At 39.8% G+C, this 16,168-nt stretch overlaps 1 protein-coding gene across 3 annotated transcripts in view; it reads left to right on the forward strand.

The window, feature by feature from the left end:
- Nucleotides 1-16,168, forward strand: part of Adgrb3 (adhesion G protein-coupled receptor B3) — a 714,721-nt gene that overhangs the window by 680,407 nt on the left and 18,146 nt on the right. For all 3 annotated transcript variants that reach the window (XM_075980559.1, XM_075980557.1, XM_075980558.1), the window contains 2 exons: nt 2,822-3,465; nt 15,356-15,391. In XM_075980559.1, the coding sequence (XP_075836674.1) occupies nt 2,822-3,465; nt 15,356-15,391 (680 nt within the window). The remainder of the gene's footprint in view (nt 1-2,821; nt 3,466-15,355; nt 15,392-16,168) is intronic.

The raw sequence follows: 16,168 nt of genomic DNA on the forward strand, positions 1-16,168 counted from the left end.
TGTGTGTGTGTGTGTGTGTGTGTGTGTGTGTGTGTGTGTGTACTGGTAGCTGTCCTCTAACCATTGGCTAATTTTTCACTAAAGAAGAGGGCTTTTAATTTTTTTTAAAAAAATATTTATTTTCTATTTTGGATGTTTTTTAGTAGCTGGGAAATTGTCTTCCAAAGCGCATCAAAATGTACCACCTTTTTCCTTGGATTTGTTGTTCTCTGTGCTATCGTTACTCACATTGAAAGTGGATATATACCTGAGTACCCGAATATTTGAAATCAATTATCGTTTAATTCAATCTGAGTGCTTTTTGCTTTCAGATTTAACAGTCAAGTGTCATGATTCATTTCTAATAGCATCTTCCAAGGCCTGGTGCCGAAAATAGCCCCCAATTTGTCAATAAATTTAAATTATAGTGTGCACATATATGCATACCCTTGCAGCTCTCATCAAGTTAGCTATTTACTTGTATTAATGTGGTGTGCATTCACATCTGATTTATGCTTCAGTATAAGCATCATCTTCTCATCTAAAAGCCCTACCGTGTTTTATAGGTGCTGTCAAGGATTCTCCTAAGATTATGTAAAAAGCTATGTTTCTGGTATGTTTTTGTAGAAAAGCAAACAGTCTCTGCATTTATCCCTGTACACTGTCATCTTAACTTCCTTCAGCAGGACATCTATTTCAGATTGTGTAGCCAGTGAACGTTTGATAGAGTACCTTCTAAGTCTCCCTCCAAACTGTCTACAAAGGAGTTAAATGTCACGACAGCCATTTAACAGACAGAACCTGCTCTGTTGGGAAAGGCACCCACTTCCTACCTTCCAGACTCCCTTATGGGTTGTTTTCAGATTCAACTCAGAGCCATTAAAATCTGTGCAAATGTCACATCATATTTCTTGCCATAATCACAGTCACATGGGAAACTAATCTGTATTCTTGGATTCAGTCAAAACATTCTGAGTGAGGTATGGTCACCGCAGTCGTAAGCTACCAGCTATGATTTGCAACTGTGAGGGGAGTAGGAATTGTCCTTTCCTATAGAAAACAAATCTTATCCATGTTTTATGATCTCTAAAATTCACACGCCATGGCACAAGTTTCCCCATGTGTAGAATACAATTTGGCTGTGTCAGAGGCTTGAACTTATTTCAATGATTAGTTATCTATTTAATTCCTAATCATCCACCCTCAATTTAGCTTCCTTACCTCTCTTTGTCTACTCCTTAGAGTTCTTGACAGAGGGAAGAATGAGAACAGACACTTTTGTTTTTTCCTTACCAGCTCATATCAAACCACTGTTTGACAAAGTGTGGTACCCAAACAAGCAGTGTATTGCTCGATGCTTGCCAGAAATTCAGTTTGAAAGACCTACCTAGACCTTCTAGACTAGAAACTGTGGGCCTGGGTCACACTAGCCAGGGTCTTAGAAGACATTCAAGTCACTCAGATGCATTGCGAGTGCTGAAAACTTTCGTCACAGACCCTCTTCCCAGAGCTGCTGCTTCCAGCCCTTCAGCATGCACAATGTTGTCTGATGATAGATTATTCCTTTTTCCCTGTCTGCACTGCAGTCTGGGTTAAGCCTTTCCAATGCAGAATCGTACCACTGTGTTATTATGAAACAAGTTGCAGTTTGTTTATTCTCTGTTTTCATTTTTTGGCCAATATCCTCTTAAGTTGAGCTCATCCTCATCTTCCCTCAGAATTTTTCTAGAGATTTCTGCATATGTTGACTGCACTAAATTTTAAAGTCTCAGTTCTGGGCTCCTAGAAATAACATCATAAAGCTTAATATTTTCTTATTTTTATACATAAAAATGTAAAATATAAAAATCTACAACCATATTGTGTATTCATTAAAAGTTATATATGAATAATTAGCATGATGTTACATATAGGAAACAAAGAGACGGCAGTACAAGGACAGATACAGCATCTCTAAAGAGAGCAGGTACTGTCTGAGTGGTTCATGCTTTGGAATACTTAAAAGGGTTCATTTCCTCATTTCTTCATAGTAGCAAAAGATTCTCAAGAATCTGGTTTTCAACTTCTATGCTAATTCATAATTATGATTCTGTTAAAAACTTGGACAATAATAGGCAAAATTCTGAAAGTTTTTATGCTTTCGGAAACAAATGTTCTCTAGTTAGCTATACATGATGAAATTTTCTACTATAGTTGCTATGCTTTGTGGTAATTCCACACCAGTTTCATTTTGAGACAGTCTCACTATGTAGCTCTGGCTGTCCTGAATTCACTATGTAGACCAGGCTGGCCTGGAATTCACAGAGATGTGTCTGTTTCTGCCTCCAAAGTGCTAGAATTAAAGGAGTGTACCACCACACTCAGCCCTCAAGAATCTGTCTTAATGATCAAAGCTTCTAGAAAACTTTAGAAGAAAGGCCTACATGAATGTAACTAAAACCTACATTTTTATGGAAATGTTTTGAAGTGGACTGATGGAGAAATCTTCTCTGGCAGTATATCCTTTGCTTGAAAATTAATGCAGTTTTTTTTTTTCACGGAAAGACATTTGTACTTTTTGAAAGCCAGTTAATCAGTTTTCAGATATGCTTTATCTATAGTCTGCTCACTCTCTATGGCAGCATCAGAGAATCAATAACAATCAAAAATCAATATCAGATAAATAACAGAATCAATAAAAATTCAGTAACCTGGATTAGGAAGAAACAAGTACAAATGATTTGTTAAAAGATTATTTTTCTTTTGCTTTATTAAGAGAGTGTTTGGTAGAAAGATAAATAATAGCATATAACGATAAAAAGAAATGCTCTCTTTTTATTAACTGCTATGGTCAAATTTGCAGTGCTCCATAAGGATATCGGTCCTTGCCGAGCAGCAACAATAACAGGAACACTCTCCAGGATCTCTCTAAACGACGACGAGGAAGAAAAGGGAACGAACCCTGAAGGGCTGAGCTATTCAACACTGCCTGGGAACGTCATTTCCAAAGTCATCATCCAGCAGCCCACAGGCCTGCACATGCCCATGAGTATGAATGAGCTGAGCAGTCAGTGTCTGAAGAAAGAGAACAATGAACTGCGGAGAACTGTGTACTTATGCACGGATGACAATTTAAGAGGGGCTGATATGGACATAGTCCACCCTCAAGAGAGAATGATGGAAAGTGACTATATCGTGATGCCTCGAAGCTCTGTAAATACTCAGCCAACAATGAAAGAGGAAAGCAAGATGAATATTGGCATGGAAACCTTGCCGCATGAAAGGCTATTGCACTACAAAGTGAATCCTGAATTCAGTATGAATCCCCCTGTCATGGACCAGTTCAATATGAACTTAGATCAGCATCTTGCACCCCAGGAACATATGCAGAGTTTACCCTTTGAGCCTCGCACGGCTGTGAAGAATTTCATGGCCTCCGAATTGGATGATAACGCAGGACTGTCAAGAAGCGAAACTGGATCTACGATATCCATGAGTTCTCTAGAGGTGAGTCATAGAGATTAACCTGTTCCTTGGTATTTGAAGGGCATACAGGCCAATTCACATAATGTTGGTGTTAGGACAATCCGTGCCAGTTTTGGTGAGGTTTCTGATATGCGTATATTAAGATTCTTGACATAAAGGTTTTTTAGTGGTACATTCAAACCTCCTTGTTCAAGATGTAATTAAAAAGTAGAGTCCAATGTGTTTAAAATTATACTAATCAGTCCTAATTCTCTCACCATGGGACTTAAGTGGAACCTAAAGAAAATACAGCAGACCCTCCTGAGGTCTCACTGAACTGATGGAAGGCATTTTCAGATATAAAATAATAACTGGGTGCTCTGGCAAATTCAAAGCTAATCTAAATCCTTTCCTATAAGACAATCTGTTAATATGAAATTGAACATTTCTGTGAGTGGTGCCATCACATTGATTATAAACATTATTTATATCAGATCAATATTATTATTCAGAATGAATATTTTGTTTTATTCCTATAGAATGTTGACTATTTTAAGTGTTAGTCTTTAACTATTGAGTATTCCAAGCATATATTCTTATGTGTGTTTGTTTGTTTTGTTTTTCAAGAATGGGCTTCTCTGTAGCTTTGGAGCCTGTCCTGGAACTAGCTCTTGTAGACCAGGATGGCCTTGAACTCACAGAGATCTGCCTGCCTCTGCCTCAAGAGTGCTGGGATGAAACATGCCCGTATGCCACCACCACCCGGCTCAAAGTATACATTCTAAGCATACTAAGTAAGATTCAGGACTAAGAGTCAGACAAGGACCTTTGCTCTACAGAAGGCCATCAGCAGTAAAAATGTATACTACCCTCATCTTCTTTTCTTCCCAATGAAGTAGGGGGTTACTAACAATTATCGTTAATTCATCCTGTTTTAGAATTATGCAAGCAGGCTTCACAGAATCAGATATCTGATTTTCTAATAACATATCCCATTACCCTGCTACTAATTTGTACATGTCCTACATCTTGAAGTCTTGCTATAAACCGCTGCTAAGATAGATAGTCTATATAAAAAACCAACATGCATTCTTATTTATTATATATGTATATATAATAACCAATTGTTTTAATGTATATTATTGTATCAGTCGTTATTTAGAGAAAAATCACTGTAATTGGTTGCATGGCCTTTCAATCAGAATTATTCTGATAATCTATGTTCTAAGATGCAGAGGTCCCCAAAGGCTAGTTGCTCTTCTGGATTCCCCAAAACTATGCTCAGTCTAAATTAAAATAGACCATGAAATGTAGATAGTTCTAGTTTTCTCAAGTAGAACAAGAAAACTCTAGACCAAAACTAGACTATAAAGAAAGTCTTAAGTTCTGGATTAACCTCAATTAGAAGACAGTTTCAGCATAAATCCATGTTTTGGATTGTTCTCAAATCAAAGATGTAGATAGATACAGCAAACCCAATCCTATTCTAGAGTAGCTGTCATGTCCCTGGATGAAAGCATCCATTTTTTTAAACTAGTAGACTTGCTACTGTTACTCCAATCATAACCTTATATCACAGATAGTACTTTGTCTACTATAATAATGCCTACATAAGCATAAGCTACAAAATGTTCATGCAAAACTGCAAAGTCTTCTAAGGGGTAAGAGTATATCTAAGGATATAACATGAAAACTAATCAGAACAATGTGGTAATTTTCTTCTGTACAATGACTATTTTTAAAGTCTTTAAAGAAATTTGAATGGAATTGCACTAAAATAATTTAGGTTTTGTGAAATGTTTTACATTTCACATCTAAAATCCAACTGAGGTTGATGTTATGCAGGTTTGGTGTACCTGAGCATTGAGTGTATTTTCTGAGTATTGTAACTTTTTTTCAAATTTATGTACTCTTATTTCTAAGCAAAATATTGGATATATACACATATATATGACAAAAGATTCACATTTCAAAGACTTAGTGATCACAAAGATTGTATTTACAAAGGAAGGAAATTAAGTTCTTCGTTTAATAGTAACCACTTAGGTGACCTTTTAGGAAACAACTTAAAGAGAATATATACATAACAAAGTGAATGCTAAAAATTACCATTTTAATAGAATTTTTCATTAGCAAGTCCTCAAATCATCTTAGAACAGAATTAATTAATCCTCACAACACTTAAATAAGTTGTTATAATCTCGAAAGCAAAAGCATCTGCTCAAGGAGACAAAGCAAGCATCTAAGAAATAAAGCTATCAAGTCTTTGGCCCCTCCAAATGAAATAAGAGGTTAAATATGTGGGAACATGCAACCTGGGAGGCTGGTGCAGCAATGACAAGCTGTTGCATGATCTATTCATAGACATAATGTAAAGTCGTGACATTAACTCAGGAGTTTGCCTCAAAAAGAGGTGACAAGAAGAACAAGAAGGGCAAATGCTGCTAATGGATAGCACAGAATTCAGTAGTCATGAGAAAACAGCACGCAAGAAAATACCCAAGTTGAGGGAGGAAAAAGAAGAAAGCCAAAGGGACCCGAGTGGGTGAGTGGGTGGAAGCATTTATTCAAGTAAGCAAGAAGCAACAAAGAGAGGAGGAGGCTCCAACTGTTGCTGCACCGTCAGAAAAGGCTCCAGCTTCCAAGGGAGTTTGTTCTCCTAACCCCCAATTACTGGGTGTAAATGTTTAAGACATTCATGGAGTTCCTTGGCACAAAAGTGTATCCAGATTTTCTCCACGCTCATTATTACATTGTGCCTTTGTTTCTGTTACACGGTATTGCCCTAACTGTGGTCACTCCCAGGATGATCCATTAAGCAATTCTGAAAATTCTTAGAATTTGAGTTTATAAAAGTATGTAAAACTTGCAATATTAAGTTTTCATAAGTGATATAGCCCAAGTGATCATAACTACATCACTTAAGGCGAAGATAAAATTGTCTTCAGCTCTGGAAATATTCACCTTTGGGTAACCATATGTCGAGTACATGATGCATACATGCATAAGGAAGGACAAAGAAAGATAAACAGTGACAAGGGTGGATCATGAGCCTAAGCACTAGTTTAAATTTTAGAATGTAGTTCTTTTGATTGATTGTCCAAAAATTATAAGTGCATTATTATTTATAAAAAGACAAGTCAGTTCTGGAAATGACAAAACTTCTACACCCATGAATCCACAGCAGCTGTGATAGCCCACACAAGTCATACACAAGATCAAAGCAGTCAATGTGTTACCATAGGGGTCTCATTAGCCATGAGCTTTAGCTGAGGTGCTAGCAACAGTCGATGACATCTAAGGGAACTCAGGGAATCAGTTTTCTTTGAGGATATGCCCCCTCATGAGTTGACTCTGCTCCAGTGGATGGTCCCACACTTGTGAGTATATGAGTAGCATAAATTGGCCTCAGGAGGTGGGAGGTCCTTGGACTCCCCACAGGGCAGGGAACCCTGACTACTCTTAGGGCTGATGAGAGAGGGGGAGTTGATTGGGGGAGGGGGAGGAATATGGGAGGCAGTGACGGGGAAGAGACAGAAATCGTTAATAAATAAATTAATAAAAAAAGAAAGAAAGAAAGAAAAGAAGCTGGGTGGGAAGCTGAAGAGAGAGGATCTAGGAAGTGTTAGGGAGAGAAGTAGAGCGTGAATAAGATATAAATACATTTGAGAAACTTCTCAAAGAGTAAAAGTTTACATTTTTGTTTGTTTTTATTTTTTTTTATTTTTATTGAGCTCTACATTTTTCTCTGCTTCCCTCCCTGCCTCTCCCTTCCCCTTCAACTCTCTCCCATGTTCCTCATGCTCCCAATTTACTCAGGAGATCTTGTCTTTTTCTAATTCCCATGTAGATTAACTAGATCTATGTAAGTCTCTCTTAGGGTCCGACCTCATTGTTGTCTAGGTTCTCTGAGAGTGTGATTTGTGGGCTGGTTTTCTTTGCTTTATGTTTAAAACTAGTTATGAATGAGTACATGTGATAATTGTCTTTCTGGGTCTGGGTTACCTTACTCAATCTGATGTTTTCTGGCTCCATCCATTTTCCTGAAAAATTCAAGATGTTGTTATTTTTTTCTGCTGTGTACTACTTCACTGTGTAAATGTACCATATTTTCCTTATCCATTTTCAGTTGAACATCCTTAGTTGTTCCCACAGTCTCTCCAGCATAGGTTGTCATCAGTGTTTTTTATCTTGGCCATTCTTACAGGTATAAGATGTTGTTTTGATTTGCATTTCCTTGATGACTAAGGATGTTGACTTAGGTTGTTTCCAGGTTCTGGCTATGACAAACAAAGCTGCTATGAACATAGTTGAGCATATATCTTTGTGGCACAATTGAGCATTCTTTGGATACATACCCAAAAGTGGTATTACTAGGTCTTGAGGAAGGTCGTTTTCTGATTTTCTGAGAAATCGCCACACTGACATCCAAAGGGGCTGTACCAGGTTGCATTCCCATCAGCAATGCAGGAGTGTTCCCTATTCCCCACAGTCTCTCCAGCATAGGTTGTCATCAGTGTTTTTGATCTTGGCCATTCTTACAGGTATAAGATGTTGTTTTGATTTGCATTTCCTTGATGACTAAAGATGTTGAACATTTCCTTAAGTGTCTTTTAGCCATTTTAGATTCTTTTGTTGAGAGTTCTCTGTTTAGGTCTGTGCTCCATTTTTTATTGGATTATTTGTTTTTTAGAAGATCAATTTCTTGAGTTCCTTGTATATTTTGGAGATCAGACCACTGTCTGATGTGGGGTTGGTGAAGATCTTTTCCCATTCTGTAGGCTGTCATTTTGTCTTGTTGATTGTGGTTTTTTTTGCTTTACAGAAGCTTTTCAGTATTAGGAGGTCCCATTTATTAATTCTTTCTCTCGTGTCTGTGCTGCTGGAGTTATACTTAGGAAGTGGTCTCCTGTGTCAATGCATTCAAGTGTACTTCCCACTTTCTCTTCTATGAAGTTCAGTGTGGCTGGCTTCATGTTGAGGACTTTGATCCATTTGGACTTGAGTTTTGTGCATCAAGATAGATATGGATCTATTTTCATTCCTCTACATGTTGATATTCAGTAATAAAAATTGAAAAAAGAAAGCATATTATAAAAAGATTACATTTTTTAAAGGAAGGTCAGCACAGTTTCTGGATTTGTAGTGCTTCCTATTGGTTTATTTTTCTGAAATTTTATATACACTTTTTTGCCAGTTAATGTTGGCCAGCATTTGCTCTGAGTCTGAAACACAGACAATTTAGTGAACAGCTTATGACTGAACATGTCCCACATCTGGTTGGTCATGACCCATTCTTTGCCCTTTTCCCTCATCGCTCAGGGTTAGTACAGGATCGTTTGTTGCTGATTTCTTGCTGGATTCAGCCAGCATGAATCCCTGGCCAGAGCCTGAGTTTTGAGGGGGATGTGAAAATGGAGGAGAGCTCTACTCTGTTCCTGCTTTTGACATTAGTTGGTGGCATAGCTTCCAAATACTTTCTGCTTTTGCCAGGTGCCCGAGCCTGGGATAGAGTCCCACTGTCATCTTACTTTGCCCATCCATCTTAGAGGTCTGTTGGCTTCTTCTGCTAATCCATCGGTCACCTCACGGTTCCCTTTGTGGCTTCTCAGCTTCCCTAGCACTTGAGTTCTTTTTTTTTTAAATTTATTTATTTATTTGTTTGTTTTTTATTAAAAAAAAATTCTGCCTCCTCCCAGCCTCCCATTTCCCTCCCCCTCCTCCCAATCCTCTCCCCCTCCCCACACTCCTCTTCCCCCTTTCTCTCCAGTCCAACGAGCCGTCAGGGTTCCCTGCTCTGTGGAAAGTCCAAGGTCCTCCCTGCTCCATCCAGGTGTAGGAAGGTGAGCATCCAAACTGGCTAGGCTCGCACAAAGCCAAAATATGAAGTAGGATCAAAACCCAGTTCCATTGTCCTTGGCTTCTCATCAGCCCTCATTGTCCGCCATGTTCAGAGATTCCAGTTTTATCCCATGCTTTTTCAGTCTCAGTCCAGCTGCCCTTGGTGAGCTCCCAATAGATCAGCCCCACTGTCTCAGTGGGTGGGTGCACCCCTCGCGGTCCTGACGTCCTTGCTCATGTTCTCCCTCCTTCTGCTCCTCATTTGGACCTTGGGAGCTCATTCTGGTGCTCGAATGTGGGTCTTTGTCTCTATCTCCATCCTTTGACAGATGAAGGTTCTATGGTGATATGCAAGATATTTATCAGTATGGCTATAGGATAGGGTCATTTCATGTTCCCTATCCTCAGCTGCCCAAGGAACTAACTGAGGACATTGCTCTGGGCACCTGGGAGCCCCTCTAGGTTCAAGTCTCTTGCCAACCCTAAAATGGCTCCCTTAATTAAGATATATACTTCCCTGCTCCCATATCCACCCTTCCTTTATCCCAACCATCCCGTTTCCCCAAGTTCTTCCCATCCTCCCCTTCTCACTTTTCTCTCCCCATCTCCCCTTAACCCCATCGCACCCTACCCCCAAGATCCCAATTTTTTGCCCGGCAATCTTGTTTACTTCCCATATGCAGGAGGATAACTATATGTTTTTCTTGAGTTCTTAAGGAATGTGACCTAACATTTCACTCTCTTGTCACCTTGCCTTAGTACCACTTATTTGCAAGACATTTACATAACAGAAAACGTTAATGTAGTACAGTAAAGCATTATGTTGTTACCTACGGAAAGTTTTGCTACTCCAGCCTCTCTGACTGCTTCTGTCCCTAAGAATATCTATCTGGATAAGATCTCAGATAAGTCTCACTGCAAATGACTGGGATGAGATACCATTCTAGGCTTTGCCCCTGGATACAGAATTCAGAGCACTCAACAGAATGGTTATCAGAAGTAAAATATTTTAGTGAGAATGTCACTTCATGGTGGCTGTCACACCACCTCATGGCTGGTGTGAGGATCAAATTACATGAAAACCTTCTGAAGACTGTAAGGAGCACTTCAGATGTGAGGCGGTATTATAATTATGTCATTAGTGTCCCACTCTGAGTGTGTGTAAAGAAGCGTGAACACTATCAAGTCGATATTCAGGAATTTACACAGACTGTGATATGGTCTCACTTGGGAACCAGGAGGTACTGTCTCAAACAGAAACCATATAAAACTCACCATGCACAGAAACCATGGTTCATTTTTATATATTTTTTTTCTCATGTAGATCTGGTAAAAGGAAAATTTTCCCATCTTTATTGCTTTGTTTTTGCTCCCGGGTTAGAGAATCTTATCTTTTATGCAGGCATACAAACAAAATTAGCGTGAATAAAAGCCATTTCAGAAAATTAATTATTCCCAGACTTCATTGCCGCAGCTATTTCTAATGGATTTGTTATCAAAGCTTTCTTCCTGTGAGTGAGTCCATTGCTCACCCTGTAATAGAAACTTTTAATAGCGTTCATATTGCCACTCATTAGTCAATGGGATTCATTACTTGCTGTGAATCGTCTAGTGTCTTGTCCAGTTTAATTTTCAGTGACACAAAGAATGACATAGCTCCCCCGAGAAATTATTCATCATTTTACAAGAGTCTCACGTGGAGGCTTCTCTAGGCACACATGCACTGCAGCCCGCTTAGCCTGAGACCATGATACATTTTGTTCAACTTTTAAAGGATCTTAAAGAATGTCTCCCTTCTATCAGTAAAAAGGTATGTTTTCCCAATCAATTGTTCTGACTCTTTCCATTGCCAGTCTACTCTGTGTGTAGGTCACTTGGTTATCCAGATCCTTCCTAGAGACAGTAACAATAAAACAAAGGTCACATGAGTTTAAGTTCTGGGGCTGTCATATTACACTCCTTCAATCACTCGTCAAGAATTTGGCAGCCACAAGCTGTTGTGACATATCCTCTTCCAAATGCTAAGGCTACACGGCTGATTAAATGGGACTAATGAGGCAAGCATATAGGTGGCAAAAGAGGGGACAGACACGTAGGTACATTTCAGAGATCAAATACACAACCCACGAGTGGATTTAATATGGAAGATGAGGGATATGTGTATAGGAGGGACAGTTCTGAGACTTTGTCTTGGTTGACTAGTTATTAGTATTATCTGTGATAAGAACGACCATGTAAAAAAGGATATTTGCCTATTGGAAGGTAGTATTAAAACCTAAGGGGTAAGTAAGCCATGTCATCCAGGAGAGCATACAGGACGGAACAGATCTCAGAAGCTCCACATTTAGAAAGACCAGGCCTAGGAAACAGCCAGCAAAAGGCGATTTCAAAAGGAGCCATAGTAACTGAAAGAAGAAAACAAAAGGGGGAAAGAAAAAGCCGAGAGCTGATGAGAGCTTTAATGAAAAAGTGATTAACTTTCTCCAGCTTCTGAGAGTCAAGGGAGATGAGGGTGGAAAATTGACCTTGCTGTTTGTCCAAATGGAGCTCATTAAAGGTCTTTGACAAGAATTTTAATGGAGTGTTAAAAGCATAACGCAGTTGGGATGAGTTCTGAGTGGACGACTGCAAAAAGGGAAACTGCATCCGAAAGAAGGATGGGGTTTAAGTTCCCTGGAAATGTAGGCTTTGTAGGCAGGGAGACTTGTATCTTCACCAAAATTTATCGTCACATCGGCTTGCTTTAATTTTACATGTAATTTTTTTTAATTATCAAATTATTTTTAAAAACTATCCTGTGGCTGGAATACTTAGTTGATTCTCTTTGATTAGATGTATGGTCAGAGCTGAGGGCATGTGTCAGTTAGGAAAGCGCTTGTGTTGTGATCATGACGACTCCATTTCAGTCCCTGGCACCCGCCTGAAAAAAAAAGCCAGGCACAGCGTCACATGTTTATAACCCCAACACTGGGAAGACAGAAAACAAACAAACAGAGGATGGGGAGTACCTGAGCGACACCTGAGGTCTTCTAGCCCCCACACACATGCGTACACACACAGGAACATGAGTACACACATGTGAATAGACAGACAGACACAGTCAGTATTTCCAGCCACTCTCATATTCTACAGGGCTCAGAGGAACATTGGAGTAAGCACGGAGGTGAATCACAGTCTCAGCAAACTTCAGCCTCGAGAGACTTTCCCAAACATTGCATGTATGTGCACCTGGGGTAGACACACACAAAAACAAAATGGGTTGGTATTTTTCTGGTTTCCCCTTGGACTGCCAATGTGTCAGGGCCCGACACATAGATAACGGAACTTTTCAGCAGCAAGTGTCACATCTGTTTCTTATTGTAGCATTGCTCATAACTGGTCTAGTAGAGTGATATCACATTTTTTTTTATTTTGGTTTGATTTTACCCTAACACCGTGTGACTTTTGCTCAGTTCCAGAACAGTAAGCAAAATACCCGAGACATCTTGTTGGTCAACTCTTATTCTCCATATCTGAGCTAGGGAGACCTCACATGGAAAACACTGGATTTATAATCAGACCTCAGTTTTCAGCACTGTTCACTTGATTGCCTTCTGGGTCAAACTACTGGTTCTCAGTTACACTCATTCATAAAATAACACTATTTTCCGACAGTTCCACAGAGTGGTTATCATGTTCAAATGTGAAATCACTTTATAAGATGCACAAGGTTGAAGCACTCAGTCTCGTAGGGAAGTGAATAGCCATACACCCCTTTTTTCCCTTTGAACTTAAAACACCTGACACATTTCCTATACCAGCTGATCTTTAAACCTCCCTGATTGATTTAGTAACCATCCCCACCACCCCACCGGGTTTTGATTAAAATCTGTGTGATTCATTTGCTCATGCCTTCATCTAATCTTGGAGTCTGCCAGACTTGCTATGCCCTTTGTTTGGCTCTAATTTTAATGAAATTGAATAGGAGAAAAGAGAGAAGGAGAGTGCCGTTTGTAGGAACATGTGTTTCCCTTTCCCTGTGGCATGTAGACATAGGCGGCCTTGGGATTCTAGGCTGGAATCTGGTGCTGGGTTCTTTAGGTTCCCGTCTTTCCCTCTAGTTCCTACAGCATGGAGCCTTTTGCAGCATGTGTGCACCGAAATCTCCAGTTCCTAGGCAGCAGTGCCTTGTGATCCGAAACAAATGCGGTAACATATGGCCGTTTTCACCTTTGGCAGCAGAGAGGCCCTCGGAGCAAGCAGCAGAAGGCTCTCTCCTTCTCGCTGGCTGAACCTCTTTTGAAAGATTCCACCGGTTCATTTTCAGAAGGAATGTGAAGCTCATGACTAATGTTTCATAATAACTGCTTTTAACTAAATGTTTTCATGCTTAGATTTTCTGTATTATAAAGAGTTTTGCTTAACACATATTTATTAAAGAAAAGAAGTGCCTTGCTGAATCACAGTGCTGTGAAGAGCCAGCGTCCCTAGAGCCAAGAATGGAAGCCCTGACACTCTGTCTAGCAGACTGCAGCAAAGGGCAGTGCAGAGCCAGATCTGTTTAGAGATGTTCTCACACTCCTTCCTCTCCCAAGGATGTCACCAGCGTGAAGGCAGCATGCTGATGGAGACGGGAGGAAATGAGAGAGCATCGTGTTTGAGTTTCCATTTCAATAAGGCATGTCCCTTCCTGCCCTCTCCCCGGTATTCTTCATAGTGGATTCCCCGCGCTCAGCAGCTCCACCCCAATGAGAACTGTCCCTGTTTCCTCCTTTAGCCCTTCTGTCTGCTGACACGTGCTCCTGAGGATAGGCTGCACAGGAGGGTCTGGTTTTCTAATGACAATTAGAGTGCTAGCTGCAGAAAATCGCGTTTCACGAGTCCTTTTCTTGTCTTTCCTAGCGAGCAACAGTCATAATAGCAACTAGAGCTGCCGTGAATCCGCAGGGGAACAGAAGCCTGAGAAGCTAGTGACTTTAAGGTTGTGGGGATTGAGCTGGGAGTAGGAAAACAAAACAAAATGGAACCTGCCCAAAGGGTTTGCATGTCTCCCTTATGTTTCTTCCCCACCCCCTTCAAGGAGAGGCAGAGAGTCCACTTAAAGAAAAAGCACGGCAGAGATTTGCTTTGTTCTCTAAAAATGCAAAGATCTTTTTAGACATTTACAGGCCTCTCCCTCTACACCTCATCCATTTTAAGAATTGGTGGCTCCCTGGAGCAGATGCTAAAAATACTGCCCCCATATTAATAATCACGAAAGCCGCATCCTCACAGGGGCCTGCTTTCATTCTGTTTTAATCATATTTCCTGATTTTATCAAGCCCACTGCCTAATTGCTTTATCTCATCAATGCCCTCGTATCTGTAACTAGATTTTGGATGTTGTTTAACAGATTTAGAGTCAGAGAGAAACACTGCAAGACAGGGTGTTCGGGTGTGGAATAGCGGTGGTTTGACGAAATAGGATTTAAAATATATGTATATATATTGTCTGGCTCTTAAGAACTAGCAACAAGAAGGACTAGGAGAGGAGATGATCTCATTCTGAGAAATTTGTACAAGACTGACATTAGGAACTTCAGAACTTAGACAGGCAGGCAGACAGAGTTTGCTTGACATGAGGGTGAGGTCTCGGCACCCCAGAAGCTGAGGCAAGATAAACCCTAAGTGCCGAGAACAGCCTGAGCAACATTGCAAGAGCCTGTTTAAAAAAATAAGCTGGCTATCAGTTGGTGGGAGGTGTCAACGTTCCTAGATTATTTTTCTGATACAACTTCTAATCCTCCATGCCTGCAAAGTGGTTTTTGCTAAAACTAGCATCTCTTTCAAGACTGAAGGCAGATGGAATGTTCCCAAGAAGCATCTTTCCTGACAACTGATGTCAGAACTCACGGTGGAAAATGTCTGTGTTTCTCTAGCCTTCAATTTTTCAAGGAAGTTCGGGATGACAAAAACATGTAGATGGAAAATTTCGGAATCAGAAAAATAATCTTAATGAAATGGCATAAGGTGAAGAGCAAGTGCGATTGTTTTCATAGAATGTAATGACTTCTATTGGTTTAACTGACTAAACATAACTTTGTTGCTTTTCTCCTTCTTCTAAAAACAAACAGAGAAGAAAATCCCGGTATTCCGACCTTGACTTTGAGGTAAGTCCCCATGAATTGCTTTATAATTTTAATTATTTAACTCAAGATTGATTTGTAAGCACTCAAAAGCAGCACCGTTTGTAGCTCTGTGGATATAGTATTACATTGTGTAATCATTATTTCAGGAAGTCGGGGCTCTAAAATTAGGATGCTTCCTCTCGACATGGCTGGAAGTAAATGGTTTAGACGTCTAGTTACTCCTCTAAGGACATTTTCTAGACAAGTAAAGGTCTACTTTATAATAGGTAAAAGTAGATAACTTATAGTTAGAAGTTAAATGGTCAAACCTGTTCATTGTGAAATAGGAATGCCAATTTCCTGGGGTTTTGTTTGTTTGTTTTCTTTTTTAACATAAGCCATTTTGGTCCAGTTTGACTTCAATGCCCACCTGTGGAAATCCCAAGGGAATGCTTTGGCTGGCGAGCAAAGCTTAGTCTGAGACTGGCCTATATTGTGCTGTGATTCCTGTCCTGAGATTATCTGTGGTACATTCAAACTCTGTTTCTCCCAGTAGCTCATTTGATTCAATATATGCCTGTGTTTAGTAGATGTCTTTTCACAGATATAAACAAGATGGAGATTTTCATTTTCCAATTTGCATTGAATTTATATTGATGCCGTGATAGTGATGTTGGAAGTCACTAAAATGATGCTGTCTATGCAGCCTGTGCTCAGCGCAAAATTAATGATGTTTAAGTATCACATAAATGCACTTATGCATCTTGATAATTGGATGTGATTCATAGCTCGCCGACATAATTGGGTATAATATATGAT

This window comes from Microtus pennsylvanicus, chromosome 7 (genome assembly GCF_037038515.1).
Source record: "Microtus pennsylvanicus isolate mMicPen1 chromosome 7, mMicPen1.hap1, whole genome shotgun sequence".
In the NCBI taxonomy this organism is placed as follows: Eukaryota; Metazoa; Chordata; class Mammalia; order Rodentia; family Cricetidae; genus Microtus; species Microtus pennsylvanicus.